The following is a 22,973-nucleotide window of genomic DNA, read 5'->3' as shown; positions in this document are numbered from 1 at the left end:
TCAGTAGCTATCACCGCGTCTTTATTTCTTAATGACACTAGAGAAGACAAACTAATTTCTACTAGCCTCTAGCTGTGAGATTTATCGAGAAGGCGCTAACATGTTTAGAACAACTAACTCAAGAAAAAAATAAAACATTTGTGTCATGGATTATTAACTTCGTCTTGATGGAATTAATGAAAATCCTTTTGGAAATGGAGCTCTCAAGTCCATCTTTCAGTTCTTCCCGCAGACGGCTGCTCTTGGGACAATAACTCTGGGTTAGAAGCCTTCCTGAGGGTCATCATGAATCGTCTCTCCCTTGGCTTCTCCACTGAGCTGGTCTCAGAAACTCCATCGTCTTCTATTAGGCCTGTGGTCAGGGCTTTCTGTGCCCCAAAGCCAAGCCAGCAGTCTCACAGCAAATCAGTCTGGTTCCCACTTAGTACAAAGAAAGCCCCTTGGAGGAGAAAATACCTCGGTCAGTGAGTTCTCATGGCTCCGAGCGCCTTGCTTGCCAGTGTGCTGTTGTTTATTTTCCCCTACAAAGTGCCATCTCATTTGGGTGTTTGTCATTCTTGTTTTCCTGACAAGTGGGCCCAGGGCTCGTCTGACTCGGCCAGTAATGGAAGTGATACCCGGTGTCTGAAAACCTCGAGACTTGGCTGCGATTGTGCGGGCGGCCTTGCTCGGAGGAGCGTCTGTAAGGCCCTCGGTCTTCAGAACCACACAGTCCGGTGACTCTGGGGCTGCCAGCCAAGTAACAGACACGTGGTCACGCTGCCACCCCAGTTAGTCACACGGGCTCCCCAAGGGGGGCGGGCACGTGATGTAAGTGGTATCTTCTGGTCCCCATGGAGCCTGGTCCTTGAATTAAGCTGTGGGGCCCAAGGCCACATACTAGTATGAAATGCTCCCTCAGGTTGGAATTTCTCCTCTGTGCATTTAAAAGTGGTTGCACGGCTTGATAGATGTGACCACTCTTCCCTCGCTCCGTCTATTAAAACATTTCAAACCTCCCCCTTCCCAGCTATTCCTAGTTCTTCAGGGCTTTCTGTATTATTCTCTGGCTACAAGTTGTTTGTCACCCTGCCAGGATAGTCCTTTACTCTGGGCAACAGCCACCCCACGCCACAGCTACCTTGGGCTTCATGTCGCTTGCCCTGGTTTCCTTCTTTTTTTAAAAAATTTTACCCTAAATGTTCCGATGGAACGTGCAGCCACTGTCAGTCCTGAGGCGCGACGGGAGCGGGGTCGTCGCTGCCTTCGTCGGAGCTGGTTGCGCCCCGGTCTCTGGCCGAGCCTGGCTGCCATCGTGGCCGCGCACAGTTGGCGGCCGGGGAGCCCCAGGCATGCAGCGTGCACCTGCGCCCTGCCCACTGTGCACACCGGGCCCTCGGACTCTGTGGGAGCAGGGCCCCTCACGGGACAGGCAGGCGGGCAGCAGTCTGCCCAAAGGCCTCGCCGGAGTGACCTCTCTGGCTGCGACAGCCGGGCGTCAGCGTGTCCTCCCAGGCGGACCCTCCGCCGCCTGCTTGTCTGACATTGCTGGATGACCAGAGCCGTCGAGGACATGGTCGGAGGTCAGTCCCTTGGCTTGATGAGCGATGGAGGGAGGAGAAAGCGGGGCCCAAGACTTGCTGGGTGAAGACATTTCTCGGGTTTCTGCTTTTGGAGCGGGGCAGGTGGCGGCCGGGGGCCGAGGTGCAGTGGCCCGTGCGGGGGGACCAGCCTGCTGGGCGTAGCTGCCCCGAAGAGCCCCGAAGAGCCCCGAAGAGCCTGGCATGGCTCAGGGGCCAGGGGGCTTCTAGTCTGCGTGGCCGGGCGCTGACCCTGCTTCCGGGGCCTCGCGTAAGTACACCGCCCTGCGCCTGCCGGGCCTGCGCCTCCCTCAGTGCTGACCCGGGGGGAAAGCAGCGCCTTCCTGGCTTCACTGGCAAATCCAAGGCTCAACGGTTCTCTTACATGGGGTCGGGGTCCTGGGGGTGGGGGTGGGGTCCCAGCCTGTGGTGGCACAAGCAGCCTGTGAGGTCCTTAGTCCCTTCTTGCTGCAGAATGTTCCCTGCCTGTCCCTCCCCTTGGGGCTCCAACCTCTCTTCCCTGGTGGCCTCCTTATCCAGCCTCGATTTTCTCTCTCTGGGTCTTGACTCCAACGTAGATTCTCCTTATTTTTTTCATGAACATCAACCTAACAGTTTTCCCGGTCGTCTTTGCTCCTGCTGACACAAGGTCTTTTCCTAAACAAAATATGGTTACTGATGTTGCAGGGATTCTGGTGCTAACTCTGAAAAAAAAAAAAAATCTGTTTTTTTTTTTTTTTTTTTTTTCATCCTGGGTCCTCAGTTGGCTTTGTGCAACTGGTCTTTGGTGATCCAGCAGCCAGGAGGGCCTACCCGGGTTTCTCAAGAGCTTGTGAGCCCCAGTCAGGAGCTCCTGGCCAAGTTCTGTCCTCTACCTCCCAGAAATGTGTCCTCACCTTTCCCATCTCCCTTCTCAGGACCCACTTCCTGCATAGATTTTTGGCTTTGGAAAGGCAAGCCTTGCCAGGACCCCCACCCACCATCTCCCAGATTCACATACCCCAGGTTCTGATTGGAGATGGACACTTCCCCATGGGACATGTTGGGCCAGAGCTCCTGCACCCTTTACCAGGGTGGCTTCTACCTACTGACAACCATATTCTAAGAAGAATCCTTTGTACAAATACCTTGCTGTATCTTTACCTTGCTGTTCTTCTTCTAAGAACGTATTTAAATCTATTCATCTGGCATTCATTAATTCCACAAACACTCATCATGCACTTATTATGTGCCAGTTCCTATGTTAGACATTTCACAGATGCTCTGTCTCTTAATTCTCACCAACTCTAAATAAATGGGGCAAGTTTCATCTCTATTCTGTGGCATGGGCTCCGTAGGAAAACTGGCCTATGCCCCAAACCCGGAGGCCCAGGAGAGCAGGGGCAGAGAGTTCAGTGCGTCTGAGGCTCGGGGTGTGAGGCAAGAAGTGTTGGAGCTCAGTCAGAGAAGAGGGCAGCCGCCAGGGTCCTAAGGATGGGGTGTAGCCCCTGGAGATGTGACGGGGAGGGATGTGCCTCCAAGGAGACAACTGTGTGCAGGGGGGAGGCAGGGGGAGGGCCTGAGGCTGGGAGACAAGGCAACCAGGGGTCACTGTCTCCCTAGGGAGAAATGAGGGCACTTGGACCCTGCTGTGGCCATGGGAGGTGACCACAGAGAGAGGATAAAGGAAGCTTCCTTGCGAGGGAAACCCCTCAGTTGGGATGGGGGACAGGTGGCAGGTGGTGCAGTAGAGAACACAGTGCTCCCGCAGGGCTGGCCTGCAGCTGCCCCTGCCTGCCTCCCCTTGTCTCCTGCACTCCCGGGTGGTCTCACTGTCGGGTGGGCCATGCGGAAGGCTCCTGTGGGCGAGCCAGCCCCACGGTGCAAACGTCAGACCTTTGACTGCAGTGGGCCAAGCCACCTCCCTTGCAGGAACCTGCGTCAGGGCATGGTGAGGCCCCCGCTCTGGGCCCTCCTGTATTGGGACCTTTTATGGAACATCCTGGGGGTGGAGAAGTAGAAGTGGCCTTTCCCATAATGGGGAGCTCTATAGCCTCTCAGCCCACACAGCCCCTAAAGGCCTGGCTCAGGCTCTGGGGGCCGTGGCAGCTGTAACTTTGCTGCGGGGCCAGGGGGAAACCAGGGACATGTGTCCAGGCGAGCAGTTTTCAGGCCGAGCGGACATGCAAGGCTCAGGAGGATCCTTGCTCAGACTTCCTAGACACAAGCTGCAAAATCCTGATAGGACTCGTGCTCAGACCCAGGGGCACCGGGGGGAGGGTGCACGGTGTTGGCAGGTACGAGTTCATTTCCCAGGTGGCCGAAGGCTTCTGTGTACCAGCCCCGTCCTGGGCTCAGAGAGAGGACACCCTGGAGGAGCTCCAGACCATCCACATTGGAGTCTGGAGCCAGTGTAGATCCTTTATCCCCACTTCCCATTTCTTCCTGTCTCTGCTCCCTCCAAAAATAAAGCAGCACACAGAGGGCTTAGGACAGTGCTTGGCCACAGGACTACTGTCATTGCATTTCTTGGGGGGCTAGGTCAGGGCCACCCCTACTGCACTTCTCTGGGGGCATTGGTCATATTGGGTTTGATTGTCGCCAAGATGAATCCAGAGCACCAAATGGCTTGTTCAGCATGACTCTGCAAGCGGGTGTAAGTGGAGATTTGGGTCACCGTTCAGGCAGCATTGACCAAGCACTCACTAGGGGCACGCGCTGGGGGAAAGGGGGGCAGTGACAGGGCCGGCCCAGGTTGGACTGAAGCCCAAGCTCTTGCCCATCCTACCAGGCCACCCGGCTAAGCTGCACACATGGTAGAGCGAGTGTCGCTCTGTATGGCAGTGAGAGAGCCATCAGGTGCTCCTCTCCAGGGTGGCGAACCGAGCTGGCTGGGCCCCGTTCCAGCTCTGACCCCACCGAGGACGGAGGCCACGGGCTCCAGCCTCGGGCCCCTGCCTGGCTCTGGCTCTTGTCTGCCTCTGGCATCCCTGACCTGGCTCCAGGTCTTATGTGCCATGCCCTTGGCCTCAAACTTCAGTCTGTCTTCAGCTTCTCAGGTCTACTTTCACCTGAAATGCCTGTCCTTCCCCCCTTCCTTCCTTCCTTCCTTCCTTCCTTCCTTCCTTCCTTCCTTCCTTCCTTCCTTCCTTCCTTCCTCCTTTCTTCTTTTATTCTTTTGGCTTCTGTGTGCAATGTCCCCAGGCTAGCCAGAGAGGATGAGGGTTTAAACAGTGACAGCACCTGCTCTGCTTGTCTGTCTTCTGTGAATGAGCTCTGTGCTGCGCCTTCCCTGAGAAGCGAGGGAAAGAGGCAAGGGTTCCTTCAAACCAGGCCCCTTCTCCCTGCCCCTGTGGCCTGGAGCTCCACCTTGGGGCATGAGCCCCGAGAGCCTGGCAGCGAGTGGGTGTTCAGGCAGGTAGGTGTCTTTCTCCTTCTAGATGGCGGCTCTTGGCTCAGGGGCTCATCATGACCCTGCCCTCAGGCTGGGTCTCCACCCACCTCCCTGAGAAGAGGCCTGCCTTCCGCTTGTCAGGACTCAGATGGACCCCAAGCAGAGGCTGCCTTTCTACTATTTGCTCATGATCCTTCCCCCCAAGGTTCTGTTTCTAATCTCCAATCAGACTGACATGGCCTCATAGTGGGAGAAGGGACAGGAATGGGAGAAGGTAGAGCTCCAAGTGGGCATCAAGAGGACATTTTGAGTGGGCTGTAAATGAGCAGCAAGTTGTTATTTGAACAAAGGGTGTTCCTTCCTGAGTCAAAGTGGAGATGGCCAACCCCTTTTTCCTACTACTTTCTCTTTTTGGGGAACCAAGATCAGTGTGTACCCTTCTAGCAGAAGATCCATCCATCATCCATCCATCCATCCATCCCCTCATCCATCCATCCATCCATCCATCCATCCATCCATCCCCTCATCCATCCATCCATCCATCTCCCATCCATCCATCCATCCATCCATCCATCCATCCATCCATCCATCTCCCCCTCCATCCATCCCTCCCATCCATCCATCCATCCATCCATCTATCCATCCATCCATCCATCCATCCATCTCCCCATCTCCCCCTCCATCCATCCATCCCTCCCATCCATCCATCCATCCATCCATCCCCCATCCATCCATCCATCCATCCATCCATCCATCCATCTCCCCCTCCATCCCTCCCATCCATCCATCCATCCATCCATCCATCCATCCATCCATCCATCCATCTATCCATCCATCCATCCCTCCCATCCATCCATCCATCCATCCATCCATCCATCCATCCATCTCCCCCTCCATCCTTCTATCCATCTGCCCCTCGCCTCTCCCATCTACGTACCCCTTCATCCAACTATCCATTTGTCCTTCCATCCATCTACCAAGCATCCATCCATCCATCAAACATACGTTAAGCACCACTGTCTGCCTTGGTTGGTGCTGGATGCTGTGTTTAGAGATAGTAAGAAAAAAGTCATATACATACATACGTATGCATACCCACTTATATGTAAAAGTCATCTACAAGTCGTAGAGGAGTATGCATACAGTCACACATATAAGATGCATACGCCTAAGTTCTATCTCTAACATACATACATATTTCTAGATATATCTATCTGAAAAAGAGCATTTCTAAAGCCTTTGAACTGAAAGCTTATTTCTTTGACCTGAAATGTGTTCACCTTTCCCAGCAGACATACTTGTGGGAGGGCTGAGGGCTTCCTTTAGTCTTTCTGAGTCACATCCTGTTTTTGCCTCTTCATTGCCAGCCTCTCTGCATTCACACACTCGTTAAGTACCTTAATTCACTGTGAACACAAGTGCTGGAGGCAAACAGGGATATTCTGTTGGGTGTTGGTCGGGGCCTCAGCTGGGGTGGTGCCGTCCCAAGGGGTGTGCATGTGTACGCGTGGGAGGTAATGTGGGTCAGAGGGTCCCGGCTGGTTGAATAGCATCGGCTATGAGTGGGTGGCTGGGAGCCCGATGAATGTCTCAAGAAGAGAAGTCTTCACATCATCAAGGACTCTCAGCTTCGAGTTATTCTTTTGGAAAAAATAAAATAGACCAAGCCAACTCTAAGTGGCCGACACTGTCCTGTAACAACATCTCCATTATGAGTTGGCATTCCAGAGGGGCGCTGGACGTGTCAGAAATAATTTCACGAGTGGTAGGAGCTCCTGGGCCGGCAGAGAGGGGGGCGACCTGCAGAGGGAGCGGGTTCATCCTCAGCGAGGGAACGTGCCCTCAGGGCTCGAGGGGCAGGAGGCCCAGTTCTATCAGGGTGTTCCTGCAGGAGGGAGCCGGCTTCTCTCCACTGTCAGGTAAGCCTCTGTGTACCGCAGGCCCTGGAACGTGTCCCCAGGCACTGAAATGCCTGCCTCTTCTTGGCCTGAGGCCATGGTTGAGTCAGCAGTACTGAGGAATCCCGGGCACACTCCTGCCACATCTGAAACGTTGCCTGTCCATCCTGCACCCACTGCTTACACAGGCCATAGTGGCACACATCCTTGTGCCCACCGTAAGGATGCGGGTTGAAGGTGGAGAAGACAGGGAATCTGCAGGCATGGCCAGGGCACAGGGACACCCACAGAACAAGTGGCAAGCTCTGCCCGATGTGCCGTGGCACACAAGGGTCCGCGTGAGCTGGGGGACAGTCATGATGTAGCACGTGCTCTTGATGTCGCACCCTGGCTCCCTCAGCGCACTGCTGAGGCCACTTGCAGAGGGCGGTCCGTGCTGCCCAAGCTCTTGTCTGGGGCTCTGCTTTGGGGGCACCCAGTCCAAGACACGTGAGGAGAGAAATTGCAGGTGCGGCACAGGGCATGCAGGTCCCGGGGGTGTGAGGTCCATACCGGGGGCTGGTGAGACGTGAGGCTGGGAGGCAGTAGGGGTTCTTCCTGCAGACCAAGGATCTTACTTGATTCTCCCGGGAGTCCTGTGAGGTTGACACATTCTCCTATTTATATCCAGTGATTTTGTTTTTCTGAAATATTTTTAGCAGACCCCTTGCTGCTTAGGTGTGCGGAGACTATCCCCTTGACCCACTTTGGCTGATGGTTGTTTGTGCAACAGTTACCCAGGACGGACCACACACCTGAACAGGGGTGGACGTTACCTCCTCTCCACCCGCTCCCCTCACTCCCCCCACCCCGTGTGCTCTGTGACATCCCCTTGGGCGAGAGGGGTAATGGGAAGGTAACACCCGAGAACAGGGCTGCCTTCCTTCCTACAGAGGGCTCTGGGTGGGCCCTGAGAGGATGGGTGCTGGTGTTCAGGCTCATATGGATCAGGGTCTTGAATCCCCGTTAGGAGGGAGAGCCAGACCTGTCCCATCCCTGGATACCAGCGCTAGGGCGGTATCCTCTCCTCACTGTTGTTCCAGTCTCTTCCTCACACTCATGCTCTCAGGGGCTCTGTGAGCCATTTCTACTCACCCAGCAGCTAAGCAGGGGGGTAGTTCTCATATGTGCACAGTTGCAATTCCCAAATGTATCCCCTGGCTGGCAGCGATGCCACTGCAGAGCAGGCTCTGTGGGCTCAGGATCTCCATCAACACAAGTGACCAGCATCCCTCAGGCCACCGAGGCCCATCTGGGGACCAGAGCAATCTTTCCAAGACACAGATCTGACTCTCGGGCACAGATCCATCCATGGCATCCTCCTCCCTAAAGTCACCTATGTGGTTACTCCTTAGTGTGGCCCATGAGGCTCCCCTTGGCTGGATCCCTGATGCCTGACTCCCCTCGATCCCACTGCCTCTCTCCTGTACCCATAGATGCAGACATTTGGCACTGTTTTCAGTCCCTCTCACCCAGGGCTTGGCCATTTGTGGTCCTCGGGCTGAATCCAGATCATTGCCCATTTTTTTTTTAAATCTAATTTTAACTAAATCTTTATTTTTTTCATAAAGATGTATTGGCACATCCTTTGTTTATGTATTGTCCATGGCTGTTTTCCTGCCCTAACAGCAGAGTTGAGCATTGAGAAAGAGATTTTAGGGTCCACAGAGCCTAAGGTCTTTCATATCTGGTCCTTTATAGGCAGTGCTGCTGGACCCTGCCCTACCTGACTCTGCTCCTTTGTACCTTCATGTCTTTGCATAATGTGACCTCCCCGTAATGCTCCCCATCCTTTATCCTACTAATCCTTCCAGACCAAGCTTTCTGTCCTTCCATCCCGTCCAACGCCCCCCCCCCTCCCCTCCGTCCTGTGTCCCCTGAGCAGGATTTCACCTTCTAACCTTGCACCTATCTCAACCATGATGCTGACCATGCTGGTTCTCCTACTGAGGTACAGACCCACCTCTCACTCTAGTTCCTGAAGCAGGCCTAGTGCTTCCTACTTAGGACTCCATCACCTGGTCAGGTTTTTAAGCAAAGTTGGAGGATTGTGGTGTAGGTACTGGACACCACTTGTTGGTGCTGGCACCCTGGATCACCAAAGCCCTCTGCTAGTTTCTCCTCATATCTGAAAATACATCAATGGAAAGGGTTTCACTGCCTTTGTGTTTGCAGATCTCCAACCTCTACCTGTATGACAGTGTCCTGATGTTGGCCAACGCCTTCCACCGGAAGCTGGAGGACCGCAAGTGGCACAGCATGGCCAGCCTGAATTGTATACGCAAGTCCACCAAGCCATGGAATGGAGGACGGTCCATGCTTGACACAATCAAAAAGGTGTGTGCGAGGGAACACCTGCTGGGCTAAGGCTGAAGACAGGCCTTCCGTTGCATATGCACACACACGTTGAGCAGGTGGTCTGAAGCTAAGTTCTCTGTGTGGTTACCCCGCAGGCCTGTCCTAGGCCTCTCTCCATGCCGCTCTTCCTTTTCCAGCATTGAGGGCTGGTGGGCTGGGCTTCATGGATATGCTGCATCATCATCATCATCATCATCATGATCATCATCATTATTATTATCATCTCTGTTTTTCTACAAGGAGATTGGACTTTAGAGAGGTTAAGTAACCCGCCCAAGGTCACAAGTAAGCAAACAATGGAGACCGCTGCCCAGCTCACAGGTGCCACTGTTCCTAAGAGAGGCTGTCTCAGTCAGCAGTGCATGTGCTCATCGCCCAGACCTTAGCTTGTGTGAGCATTTGTGTGTGTGTGAGCATTTGTGTGTGTGCACATGCATTCATTTATGGCATGTGGCCCACACTGAGGCGTGACACCAAGTTGGAAGGGTGGGTTTGGAGAGCATTGGGCAATCCATAGAAGACTTGTTAGAGTGGATTGGCTTTCAGAGGCTTCAGAAGAGCATTTAGGGGAGTCTATGGTGCTGAGGGCTGTGGTCACGGTCACGATAAATTGTGCGTGGTGTCATTAACAGCGAACATATTCTGGTGTTGGTTGAATCTACTGCAGCCGGGGCCGGAGCTAGGCCCCTCCTTGGCCAGTTCGGGCTCCGGGACTCTCCCAGCTTGCAGTCTGTGGGAGACCGAGGCTGGATGACACCCCCACCCTAGGCCTGAGGAGAGAAGGGGCTCCCCACAGGCTCCTTCTGCCACCTGCTCGCAGGGGGCCCACTGAGTGGCCAGAGAGGGGCAGGACTTCCACACCCACCACATCCCATCTGGGCCAGACACCGTGCTTTGTATACATTTCACCCCTTAACCCTTGCAGGCTCTGTGGCGTGGACCTGCTCTAATTAACCCCAGGCTGGAGGTGACAGGCGACGGCTTGCCCCAGGTGGCGCAGGCGGCGGGGCCAGGACTGGAGCTGGTGTGGGCCTCCGGTGTGCACGTTTGCTGCCCTGTAGCTTAGCACCCTGTGACCTCCCTCTTGGCTCTGGCCAAGGGCACCCCTGGAGCAGATCGCAAGGGAAGACCGTACGCTCCGGGGAGGTGGACACGAAGCCATCGTTCTTTGATCTCGTGGCTAGCGTGGTATGTGGCACAGCGCAGGCGCACTAATCATACTGCCCACGGGAGTGCCAAGGGCAAGCCTTAGGACTCTCCCCTGTGAGCAGAGGTCTGGGCGGCGGGGAGCCTACCCGGGGCTTCAGGACTGTGAGGAGCCCTGGCCTCATCACAGCCTCTCCACTGCTTCCTCAGGACCTCGGCTGTCCTCTTCTTGGCCATCCCTCCTTCCTCTTCTTTGTCGTCGGGATTCCATCCCTCACCTCATCCATATTTTCCTCAATGGGTTTTTCTTCTCTCCTGCAGGGCCACATCACTGGTCTCACGGGCGTGATGGAGTTTCGGGAGGACAGCTCAAATCCCTACGTCCAGTTTGAAATCCTGGGCACAACCTACAGTGAGACCTTTGGCAAAGACATGCGGAAGGTGAGTCTCCGCGTGCCTGCCTGCCTCTCCCCGGCGGCAGTGCCCCTGAGTGGGCTCCGAGCGGGCGCTAACCGGCACACGACGTCCCCTCCCCATGATGCTGCCGTGCACGCTGGTGTTACGGGGCGTGGTGTGGAGAGGGCACGGGCGGTTCTGCTAACGCCATCTCAATACAGTGGGGCCCTGGCACCACCCGGTCCCGCTGCTAGGCCCTGGGCAGCCAGCCAGTGGCCGAGGCCGAGGCTGGAAGGTGCAACACGTTTTCCCAGAGCAGCTGAAATGCGCCCTACCGCAGGGCCAGGTGTCACGGTGGCTGAGGCAGGAGTCCGGGCTTGCAGCCAGCGTCTCCCAGATCTAAGACTGAGACAAAGCCACCAGTGAGACAATGGCCATGAGGAGAATGAGAAGCAGGGGGCAGTGGAGCCCAGTGGAGGGAGAAGGGAGAGGCAGACACGCTACTGCGTAGCTTAGGGTGGGATCGGGCTGTCTTATTTGGTGCTAATGCAAGTGGCAGGCCTGGGATCTCGTTGTCTCTTCCCCCTCTCCCTGCTGAAGGAGCAAAGACGAGGGTGTGGGAGGAGGCAGCCCTTGCCCGGAGGTGGAATCCCCAAGGTTAAGGGGAGGCTTGTGAAGTCAGGGATCTAATGGGTACGGGGACAGAGAGGTCGCTGCAGCAAGCAGGGATTGGAACAGCTGTCCTAGAACCCCAGATGTGGCTCCTGTGAGCCAGCACGGAGCTGATGTGAGCTGGCAGCCCTGGCCGCCCGCTGGCTCATGTGCACTCCTAGAGTGGACCACATGGAAGGCCCGCGTGTTTGTCGGGGCCTTACCCGCTGGCATATGCTCAGGCGTAGGCTCATGCAACCACACGCATGGAGAGCCTGGCTGGCTGGGGTCCACGTGCAAGGTGGGAACTGGGGAGCTCCGGCCCATCTTCGAACGGAAGGTGAGGTCACAGGACGGTCGTGTAAATCATGGCAGGTCGAATAATTGGTTGTGATGCAGCAGTGATGCTTTGGCACTCAGAGGTTTATTGGTGGCATCATAAAGCGTGTTGGCCATGATGGTGTGATACCCCGGGGGTGCCAAGGTGAGATGTGTGATGTCGGGGGCGTCAGGGATGACGCGTGATATCCATCAGGGACACCTGGGGGTGTGGGGCTTGGTGGGGGTTGTTCGGGACGGCAACAGAAATGGGCTTGTGTTGGGACTCCCAGCCTGGTAAGGAGCAATCAGAGTCAGGGGGCCTCTGAGTCCCTCCATACAAGGGGCTTGCAGAACGTAGCTACCTGCTGAGGTGGCTGTTGCCTCTGCACTTGCCTCCATCCTGCAGGGGTCCCCCCAACCCCAGGCCCTGCCAGCCGGCTCCCTTGCCACCTCCACAGCAGCGTCCCACCGTCATGGGGGGTTGGCCTTGGGGGTGCCTGCCTGCCAGGGCCTGGGAGCCCGAGAGGCACGGCGCCCTGCACCCCCTTTTCCAGGTGTCCGGGCCTTCCCCGTTGCCGTGGCAACGCTCCTCCAGGACCCGAAGCCACTGGGAGCTGGAGTCGCTCCATGCGAGGAGCTCCGGAGAGCAATAGGCCCGCCTGTAATTGAGTTGCAAGGGAAGCTGATTTTCAAGTGGGCTTTATTTTAAAACGTATCCTTTTGTCATTTTAAAATCTGACCTTAATAACTGCATATCCCAGTTGTTATCTGTCTGCCTGGCGGCTTATCTCGGTTAAGGAGAAGTTATCTGGAAAGCAGGGAATGGGATTTGCCACAGCAAATGTTGGTTATTCAGGCCCGTGGTGCATCCAAGCGAGGTCCGGGAGGTTTCGGGGTGAAGCCAGGCAAGGGGATTGGGACAGAGGGTGTCGCCGGTCCAGAGCAGCATTTGAAGGCAGGACTGAGCTCCAGTCGCCGGTGGAAGACAGGGCCGTGCAGGCGAGGGCTGGGAATTGGGGGTGACCTAAATGCGACGTTTAGGGCAGGCCGCAGGATGGAGGGCAGGGCTAGGGTCCCGAAGCACCCAAAGGCGGTACAAGGGTCATTCGTCCTAAGGAGGCAGGGGCAACCCCGAGGAAGGCCCTCAGGGGCACGTCCCTGGCTGCGCCCCGTTCCAGATGGCTGGAGGAGCCAATGGGGCTGATGCGTCGACGCTGTCGCGTTGGAGCGGAGTCGGGCTCTCTGTGAAGACGACCTACGTCCCAATATGTGTCTATACCCTGATCGCTTCCTCTCCGTCGACATGTATCTAATTTCTCCGTGTTACGTATCACGGGGTCTATTGTGAGATATGTAACTTGTCGGTATTGGGTGCGTGCACGTGTGTGTATGCGCGTGCGTGCGTGTCGATGTGGCTGTAAGCGTACGTGGGTGCGGAGAAGTCTGCAAACAGCTATAGGGAGACGAGCAAACAGGCCCAACAACAAAAACCAAGTAGCTTCCTTAAGATTTAAACCAAGAGGAACTGTTTAAATTAGGGAGCAAATGGATGTTTTCTTGAAGCAAATGCTCTGGAGGGAAATCTCAGGGAGGGTGAGTCACCCGGACGTTTTAGATTAAGTGGCACCGAGAGGCTGCGGATTACTCAGCCCCTCCAAAGCGGGGAGGGGTCAGCAATGGCCCTTCGCTGCAGGGTGCTGGACAAACACTAATTAAATTATCTCATCCAGGAAGTGCGTTCTGGTTGAGGGACGCCGGGTGGCAAAATCAAAGGTCTGTGTCACCAGCCTGCTGTGCAACTCCAGGCAAAACATCCATCTTCCCCGGGTTCTGCGTGGAGCCGTCTGGCCCCCGTGATCGCCACGCAACCCCGCAGGGGGCAGGCTTTGCTGGCAAGTCGCGTCGGGCTCCCACGGGACTCAGCCCGGCGTTTGTCCTGGGGGGACATGCTTGCTGCTGTCACAGCTCCGCAGGCCTCTCCTTGGTTTTCTCTGTGTCCAGACAGAGGTCAGCAGCGGGGAGCCCCCCGGGCCTACCCAGGCAAATGTCCTTGGCTGATAATGTGAGCTGGGGCAGGGTGCTTGGAAGCCTCCCCAACCCCTGCCCTCGCCCCTGTAGGGAGGTTTCCAAGGTGGGGGGGCATGGGCAGCTGGGCAGCAAGGAAGGGAGCAGGGCACAAACTCGTGAGCATCTGTGAACAAAGGGGCCTTGCAAGCCCGGTGTGTCACTGACCCGGGTCCCTTGCGTCCCTCCTGGCCCCGCCTCTCCTGAGCTCCTGCAGCCGCTTCCCTCCTCTGCTCCTCCGTGTTTTCAGATGGGGCCTGCAGATGCCCGAGCCTCCTGATTGAACCGAGGGGCCATCAGTCGTCATGATGACCCTGATGCGGCCCTTGGCCCTGAGCCCCGTCCTGTGTTCCACGGGCCCTCGCTTCTGGCAGCGGGGCCCTACCCCTTCCCTGTGCAGCCTACTTCCGACCTCATGAAAGCAGAGGCTTGCAGGCGGGCTTCGAGGATGGCCCTCCACCTTGACGCGCCCCGGACCCCCGCGCCTCACCATCACAAGTGCCCAAGCCTGGGGCCCGAGGCAGGAGGAGGCCTCTGTGTGCCCGGCATATCCACTCTCTGTAAAGACCAAGGAGAGTGTGCCGGGAACTTGGGCTCAGATGAAATTGTGTTTTTAGGACATTTTTGGTGTGATTAAAGGAGGAAGGAAAACAAGGTTGCCCCCCCTCCCGCCCCCTGCCCTGTAAGCATGACTTGCCTGCAGTATAGCACCAGCCACGGCCTTGCAGGAACATTGTTCCATGACCTGGTTGCTGAGGATGTCCACCCTGTTCCGTCCTGATGATACTCATGCAGGAGACTCGTTCCCTTGTACCGACGCGGAGTCCCTGCTGTACTGATGTCCAGGAGAAACGGCCAACTGCCTGGATGAAGGCCCTTTGAACCTCATTTCCCACGGGCGCCTCCACCTGATTCACGGTCTCTTTGGCCAGGAGGTGGGGAAGGGGGCGAGAGGCATTGGGGGAGCCTGTGAGTTTGCTCTGGGTGTTGGCATTCCAGGGCGAAGAGCGCTCTGCCGAGAGGACAGGCCCGCCTCTGCTCCCTGAGACAGTGGGATCCAGTTAGAACCAAGAGGCTGAGATGGAATTTAGACCAGTGTCTCCAAGCTTTTCTTTACTCCTAGAAAGTCTGTTCCAGCAGAATCGAACTGGAACCCGACACGTCCAACAGCTGTAGAAGCAGACACGTGCTGGTTGCAGTAGGGGGTGGGGCCTGGGATCCAGGGTCCTGAGGCTCCCCCGTACCCTCGCCCCCGTCCCGAGTATCTCTGCAGTTTTCTGGGCAGCGCCATGTGGGAGACTGAGGCCCAGAGACTGGGAGGACTCAGTCACACAGCACCGCAAGCACGTGGCTGTGCGGGGGCTGGAAGGCGGGTTTCCCGAGGGCCTCAGAGCCCAGGACCCCCTCGCTCCACTCAGTCCGCCTCCCACCCCATCCTCCTATCGCCCCGCCCTACCTGCCCCCACAAAGCCAGCAGTCAGGCCTCAGAGCCCACCCTCCCGTCGGTGTGGAGCCCGCGGATGTCTCACCGATGCCCTCGGCTCAGCCTCCCAGCAGTGACCCAGAGGGGAGGGCGGCCTTTGTTCTCCTCTGACAGCTCAGGACGCTTCTTCTATCTTCTCTGTCAATGTCCATCTTCATGATGTCCAAAGCTGGCTTTGGACAGGAATCAAATGCCCTCCTCGACGTCCTGTCCCTGGGCAGGCCTTGAGGCTGCTAATTCACAAAGTGCTAATTGCTCATCATGTAGTGCTCGTCGCCATAGGACCCACAGGATGCACAGGTGTGTCGCTAGCATCCTCACCCAGGTCTCCTGCGCCGCCTTACAAACCTTCCCACCTTCTCAGGCTCCGGAGCCTGTGGGCGGCGAGGCCAGGGGGGAAGAGGCAGCAGCCAGGAGACGGGATAGCTCTGGTGGTGATGTGGGGGCTGCACTTGGAGCGCAGGTGGGATCCTGTACCCGGTGGCCCCACATCCGCTACCAGGAGCCGCATGGTGGCCTTGGCGAAGAAGAAGGGGAGGTGGGCTGTGGCGGGACTGGGAGTCTCCAGCCCGAGGGGATTGTGCAGTGTCTCTATTAAGCTGCTCTGAGAGAGGCTCCCAGCTGTGCGCAGTGAGTCACAGAAGAGACATAAACTTCAGTCTCTTCGTGGATTAGCATTCTTGCAGCGTATTTCCCGAGTAAAATGTCAACCGTTCCGAACCCTTGTGCAGAACCACTTTCCACGGAGCTGAGAACCAAAACAAACCCTGCTGCTGCATCTGAGCAGAGGGATAAGGAGGAGATACGATTAAGTAGTTCATTTTAAGTGCGTTTATCACTTCGTTTTGAAGAGAGCATCAATACATGCTCATTTAGGGCAGAATGATCAGAAAACACAGATAAATGAAAAGAAGAATGTAAAAGTCAGCTGTCATCTCTGAACCAACAAATAAATACCGTTAGCATTTCTGGTGCATTTACCTTCTTTATTATTTTCTTTCTTTTTTTCCCTTGCTCTGTACATAGAGATACAGAGAGTGATTTGTATATTTATCAAATTGCTATTTATTGTGCATCCATTTTATATCCTGACTTTCTACTTAAGGCTGTATTGGGAGCATTTTTTTTTCATTCTTTCATTCTTTACTGGGATTTTTAATGGAAATACATTCCTCAGCTTACAGGGAGCCATCACTTATTTTATCTTCCTATATGATGACTGTTTAAGGCATTTATGCCATATTATCATGGAATAAGGTAGTAATGAACATCCAAAATATAGGCAGCTTCCTTGCACTTATATCTGTTTCCTTCTACTTTTTAAGAAGTGGAATTACCAAACCAAGAATAATAATTTTTTTAAAGTTCTTTATATTGTTGATACCTATTTTCAAATTGATTACAGAAAAGTATAATCATTTGCACATAGTCTCTGTTGCATCCTATGCTCAAAACATTGAGTGACATAGTAAACGTTTTTACTCATTTGGTAGCAGTGTGGAAACATAATATTGATAAATTTGCATCTCTGGGATTTCGCATTTAAAAATGTAGTCATTGGTCAGTTGCATTTCACATTTTTGTAAACTGCATCTCAGGTCCTTTGCTCTTTTATATCGGGGATGAAGTTTTTTCTTGTCCAGTCCTATAACCTGTCTTTCAGAAGGGGGTTGATAGTTATTTGTGTCGAATATTTTGTTCCCATGAATTGTTTGCCTTTGAAGAAAATAATGTCACACAGGGACATTTAACAATTTATGTATTTGCATTTTTTAGAAAGTCATTTCTAATTCTCAAAGTAGATGCTCTTCATCCATACTTTCTTCTAGTATATTTACGGTTTGGTTTTACTTCAGTGTAATCTGCCGTCTACTTGGGACTGATCTGGGGTAAACTGTGATGCAGTGACCTAGCTTTTACATTTTTCAGTACTGATCTCCTTCCCTTTCTGTCCAGGAACCCTCCCTTTCCCTGTTGACTTGAATGTTGCATCTATCCCGTGTGCTGCCGAATTTCCCAGATCTTGCCATTGATTTTTAAAACATTCTTAGGCCCGTTTCTTCCCTTTGCTCTCCGCTTAAATTTAATCAGTCTTTGCACACTTTTAGAACGTACTTGTCTGCAAGGAACAGAATGCTCATCTCGAGTGGATTCAACAAGAAGGAGGACTTATTATCTCACATAAAAAGAGGCCTGGAGCTAGGGTAGCTCCAGAGTTGGCCAAGGCAGACGTTCTGTGCCCAGATCAAAGGCCCGGGTCTTTTTCATCTCCCTACTTGGTGATCCTCAGGGCGTAGTCTGAGCTGTCTTCATGATTTCAGGATGGCTGTGGTAGTTACAGCTGTCCTACCGGAAAGACAGTAGCAAGTGGAAGGAGAGGCCTGTTTTCTTTCTGTGTGTCATTTCCTTTTTTTTTTTTTTCTAAGATTTTATTTATTTATTCATGAGAGACACATAGAGAGAGAGAGGCAGAGACATAGGCAGAGGGAGAAGTAGGCCCCTCACCGGGAGCCCGACGTGGGACTCATCCCAGGTCTCCAGGATCATGCCCTGGGCCGATTGAGCCACCCGGCTGCCCGTTGTTTCCTTTTATAAATGAGGAGACCTCTCCCAGGAGTTGAGCCTGGCCACCTGTTTTTATAGAATGATGGTCTTACTTTTTTTTGTTATTACAGGTGAGGTTTTCCAGCTACATATGTATGTGACACTGACCTATGGTTTCCCTCTCAGGTGCTTTTGTTCAACCCACGTTAGGCTTGTACACCCTGCTTAACGTGGGTAGAGAATCGCTTGTAGGGACACAGCTCTTGAGAGCTGGAAATGATTTAACTTGCAAAATTACTTGGGCTAGTTGTTGGGTCTTGGAGCTATTACTTTGCTATCTTGGAAATTCTTTCCTAGTTTCTACATTTCTTTGAGTAATTTTTAGTAATCTGCTTTACAGAAAGTCTTGTATAACCCTGACATTTTCCAATTCATGACTGAAACTCTGTACAATATTGGCAAATAATTTTAAAAGGATCTATCGGTTGAAATAGGCCTCTTTCCATTGCTCCTGTTCTGTATTTGTGTTGTCTCTCTTTGTGGCTTGATTAGCTAGACACAAGGTTTTTTATTGATCTTTTTCAAAGAACTAGGTCTGATTTGTTTAATCAATTCTGTTGTATCTTATGTTTCTCTAATTAATTGATTTGTTTTTCTTCCCGTCTCCCTGCTACCTTGTGTTTGCTTTATTGTTAATTTTTAGACTTATTATAGGAGGTATCTGATGATTTATTCTTTCCAGTTTTGGAATGCTCCCTATTTTATTCTGAATATCGTTGTAGCTGAATCTTAGTGGTTTTTCTAATGTGAACTGACATGTAACATACAGAAAAGGGCCTAAAACCCTGAGTAAATCACAGTGTGTGTTCCAAAAGTGGACGTACCCACGCAGTCTGCACCCACATCAAGAAACAGGACGTTCTCAGTGACTACAGGGGTTGCCCTTGTGCCCCCTTCCCATCACTACACCCACAGGCAGAAACACTATTGACGTCCAAAGCACACGCTCCGCACACTTTTGCCTTCTTTTGACCAACATCATGTTTGTGAGATTCACTATTACTGTTGTATATACTTTAGTTCATTCATTCTTACTGTGTTTAAAAATGTAGGTTTTATTATTATTCCGGTATGGTGAGGACAACAGATCCAGAGATGCCTACCGTTGAAAGACAGTTTGTTACAGTTCCTAAGAAGTGGGCACATGCCCCAGCACCACATGGGGCTGCAAGGGGAAGCACCAGGGTCGGTCAGGCCACAGAGGGAGCCGGAGAAAGAGCTTTTATCATGGTTTTTGTGGGAATGAATAGGTGAGGCCGTGCAAACAGGCTCAGGTCCAGGTAGTTTGAATTGACGTAATGTCAGTGGGCTCTGGAGTTTACGGGTTGCCCCTAGCTGCCTGCTGGCTCACCCTACGGTGAGAGCAGAGGAGTAGTGGCTCAGAGTGGAGGAGCTCCATGAAGCAGGTGTTGGGGCGGGGGTGGGGTGGGGGGGCAGCAGGCTCTGGATTGGTTAGTCTGCACTAGGAAGGCGCACCTGCCAGAGAGTCATTTCCTGAATTGGCTAGCCCTGGGAGGAGCAGCCTCTCCTAGGATTAGCGAGACCCTAGGTAGCAAAGCTTTAGAAACACAGAAATGAAGAAGACGTGATTAATATACTCTGCCTTTTATGACTATTTCCCACTCGGTTTATGTGTTCCATTGTTGAAGACACTTGAGTTGTTTGCAGATTTTATCTATTACCAATAATACTGCTATGAATATTCTTAGATACATCTTTTTGGAGACATATATATGTCTTTCTGTTGGGTATATACCTGAGAGCGGAATTGCTAAGTCAAAAGATAATGTGTATGATTAACAGATACTGCCAAACACTGATCTAAAATACTTGTTTTCGGGCACCAGGGTGGCTCAGTGGTTGGGTGTCTGCCTTTAGCTCAGGGCATGACCTTGGGGTCCTGGGATCGAGTCCTGCATTGGGCTCCCTGCAGGGAGCCTGGTTCTCCCTCTGCCTGTGTCTCCGCCTCTCTCTCTCTGTGTCTCTTCAAGAATAAATAAATAAATAAATAAATAAATAAATAAAATCTTTAAAAAATATATAAAATAAAATATATACTTGTTAACAGTTTACATTGCTAGGTTGGTTCCTAAGAGTTTCCCTGATGCTTCACTGACCCTCAGGGAACTAACACGGGTTGTAAGTCTTTACACATTAGCCATTCTGGTGGGTGGGCAATGGTGTTTCACTGTGGCGATTTTATTTCCATGATGATTGATGATGTTGAGCTCCTTTCCATGTGTTTTCTAGTCATTTGGAGATCTCCTTTGTGAGGTGCCTGTTCAAACAGTCTTCATGCCCTTTTCTTTTTACAATTTGGCTTTTGGCCTTTTCCTTAGTGATTTGTAGGTGAACTAGATATATGTCCTTTACAAATATGTATTGGAATTGTTTTCACATGCTGTTCCTTGCCTCTCTAATGCTCTTCAATGCCATCTTTTAATGCATAGAAATTCTGAATTTTAATGCAGTTCAATTTATTCAATATACTATTTTTTTTTCCTATTTGTGTACTGCATTTGGTGGGCTGTTTAAAAATGCGAACCTATTTAAGAACATAGAGCTGTCATCCTATATTTTCTTTTAAATATGTTCTTGTTTTATCTGCATTACATCTGGAATTGATCTCTGTGCAATGTGTGTTTCAAAGCTAGATGCATTCAAAAAAATACAGATACTTGATTGGCCCAGTACCATTTATTGAAAGAATAAACTCTTTCCTACTGCTTTGCCATATTACTTTTCTTAGAGGTCAGGTAACTGTATATTGTGAGTCTGGTTATGGACATTCTCTTCCATTTCATTTGGTCATTTGCATCTATATCTGTATCATACTGTTCTAATAATTAAAGTTTTTCTTCTTTTTTTCTTTAAGAGAGCATGTAAGCGGGGGTGGGGGGGCAGAGGCATAAAGAGAGAGAATTTTAAGCAGGATCCATACCGAGCAGTGAGCCCAATGCAGGGCTCAATTCCATAACCCTGACCTGACCTGAGATGAAATCAAGAGTTGGACACATAACTGACTGAACCACCCAGGCGCCCCAATAATCATAGTTTTATAATAGCTCTTGAGGGATGATAGTGTAAGTCCTCTAGCTTTCTTCTTTTTTTCAAGATAGACTTGATTATATGTGGCCCTTTGCATTTCCTCAGACATTTTAAAATTAGATTTTTCTTTTTGTGAGAAAAATTTAGGATATTGATTGAGATTGCATGGACTCTAGATCAACTTAGGGAGAATTGACACCTGACCAACATTGAGTAACATACTCTGCCCCTCGATTCATTTAGCTCTTCTTGAATTTCTCTCAGGAAAGCTTTGTAGTTTTAACTGCAGAGATCTTGAATAAATTTTGCTTGATTTTTCCCCATATATTAATATTTGTGGTTATCTTATAGATAGTATACATTCAAATTTGTTTTCCTGCTTGTTTGTTGCGTGTATGTAGAAATGTTATGGTTTTGTGTATTAAACTTACTTTTGGTAAACCAGTCACTGATTTATTCTAATAGTTTGCCTGTAGATTCTTAAGAATTTCTATTTATATAGTCACATCATGTATTCAAAATGAGAGTGATTTTTTCTTTACCATTTTTATGACTTTCATTCCTTTCTCTTTCCTTATTGCATTACTTAGGGTATTTAGTTCAAGTTGAATTAATGGAGTGATAGTGGGCATTCTTATTCTGTTCTTCATCTCAGAGGACAGCTTTTTATAATGCACAATTTTACATCATGTTTGCTACATATTTTTAGTAGCTGCCTATTTTAAGATTGAGAAAATTCAGGACACCTGGGTGGCTCAGTGGTTGAGCGTCTGCCTTTGGTTCAGGTCGTGATCCTGGGTCCAGAGATTGAGTCCCGCATTGGGCTCCCCACAGGGAGCCTGCTTCTCCCTCTGTTTGTGTCTCTGCTTCTCTCTGTGTGTCTCTCATGATGAATAAATGGAATCTTAAAAAAATTGTGAACATTCCCCTGAGTTCTTGGCTTGCTAACAGTTTTGTCAAGAAGGCATATTAATCCCGTCACAGTCTCTTTTACATCTATCAAGATAATTATATAATTTATATTTTCACTTTTTCCTGTAAATATGGTTAAGTTACATTGACTGATTTTTTTTTGCCTTTTTCATGCTGCTTATTATTTCTCTTTTCTATACCAGTTCTATACCTTGCTGTTTTGATTCTTATCATTTTATAATATGTTCCATTATTTGGAAAGGTTGGTACCGTCTGATTTCTCTTTCTTTTCAGAATATTCTCCTTTACATTAAGCTTTTATGTTGAGATTAACATAATTCCCATTCAGTTGTAAGAAATAATAGAGATCCAGAGATCTAGTATGCCCTTATTGAGTTTCCCCCAGTGGTGATGCCCTGTAATACTTATGTACAATAACAACCAGGATATTGATATTGATACAGGTTATGAATCTGATTCAGTTTTAGATTTCCTCAGTTCCATTTGTACTTGTGCACGTGTGTGTGTGTGTGTGTGTGTTTGCTCTGGGCATTACTATATACATGTGTGACTTATGATATGTCTACTCATATCACCATTCTGTCATATCAAGTGACGTCTGGGAATCTTACTTTCATTTAGGTCCTTTTTCCTTCTTCACTTTTAACTATTACTGTCTTGCATATCAGATGGTATTATAATTTATCTTTTAATCATCAAATATGATTTATAAAACTCACGAGGAGGACAGCCTATTGCATATACTCATATCTATGGTCTTTTTGCTCTTCTTTCATCTTTCTGATGCTCCAATAACTAATTTATCCTTTCCTTTTTGTTTAATAAACTTCCTTTGGCAATCTTTAAGGATCTGCTAGCCACACGTTCTTTTAGTTTTCCTTCATCTGATCATGTCTTTATTTCCTCTTCATCCCTGAAAGATAGTTTTGCCAGATATAGAATTTGTGGAGGAGAGTCCTCTTTTCCCTCTGGAGAAGTGAGAAGTGGAGAAATGTTGTGCCATTTCCTACTGGCCTCCATGGTTTCAGATGAGGAATTCACATGTCATGTCACTTGACTTTCTTCTTCATAGCTTCTCTCTGGATGCTTTAAAGATTTTA

The 22,973-nt window shown here is 51.0% G+C and overlaps 1 protein-coding gene across 2 annotated transcripts in view; it reads left to right on the top strand.

Annotated features, from left to right (window-relative positions):
* GRID1 (glutamate ionotropic receptor delta type subunit 1) overlaps window positions 1-22,973 on the top strand; it is a 640,626-nt gene that overhangs the window by 428,379 nt on the left and 189,274 nt on the right. For both annotated transcript variants that reach the window (XM_077895250.1, XM_077895251.1), the window contains 2 exons: window positions 9,045-9,206; window positions 10,695-10,814. In XM_077895250.1, the coding sequence (XP_077751376.1) occupies window positions 9,045-9,206; window positions 10,695-10,814 (282 nt within the window). The remainder of the gene's footprint in view (window positions 1-9,044; window positions 9,207-10,694; window positions 10,815-22,973) is intronic.

The sequence above is a fragment of the Canis aureus genome, chromosome 4 (assembly GCF_053574225.1).
Source record: "Canis aureus isolate CA01 chromosome 4, VMU_Caureus_v.1.0, whole genome shotgun sequence".
NCBI lineage: Eukaryota > Metazoa > Chordata > Mammalia > Carnivora > Canidae > Canis > Canis aureus.
This window is presented reverse-complemented; position numbering and strand designations above follow the sequence as displayed.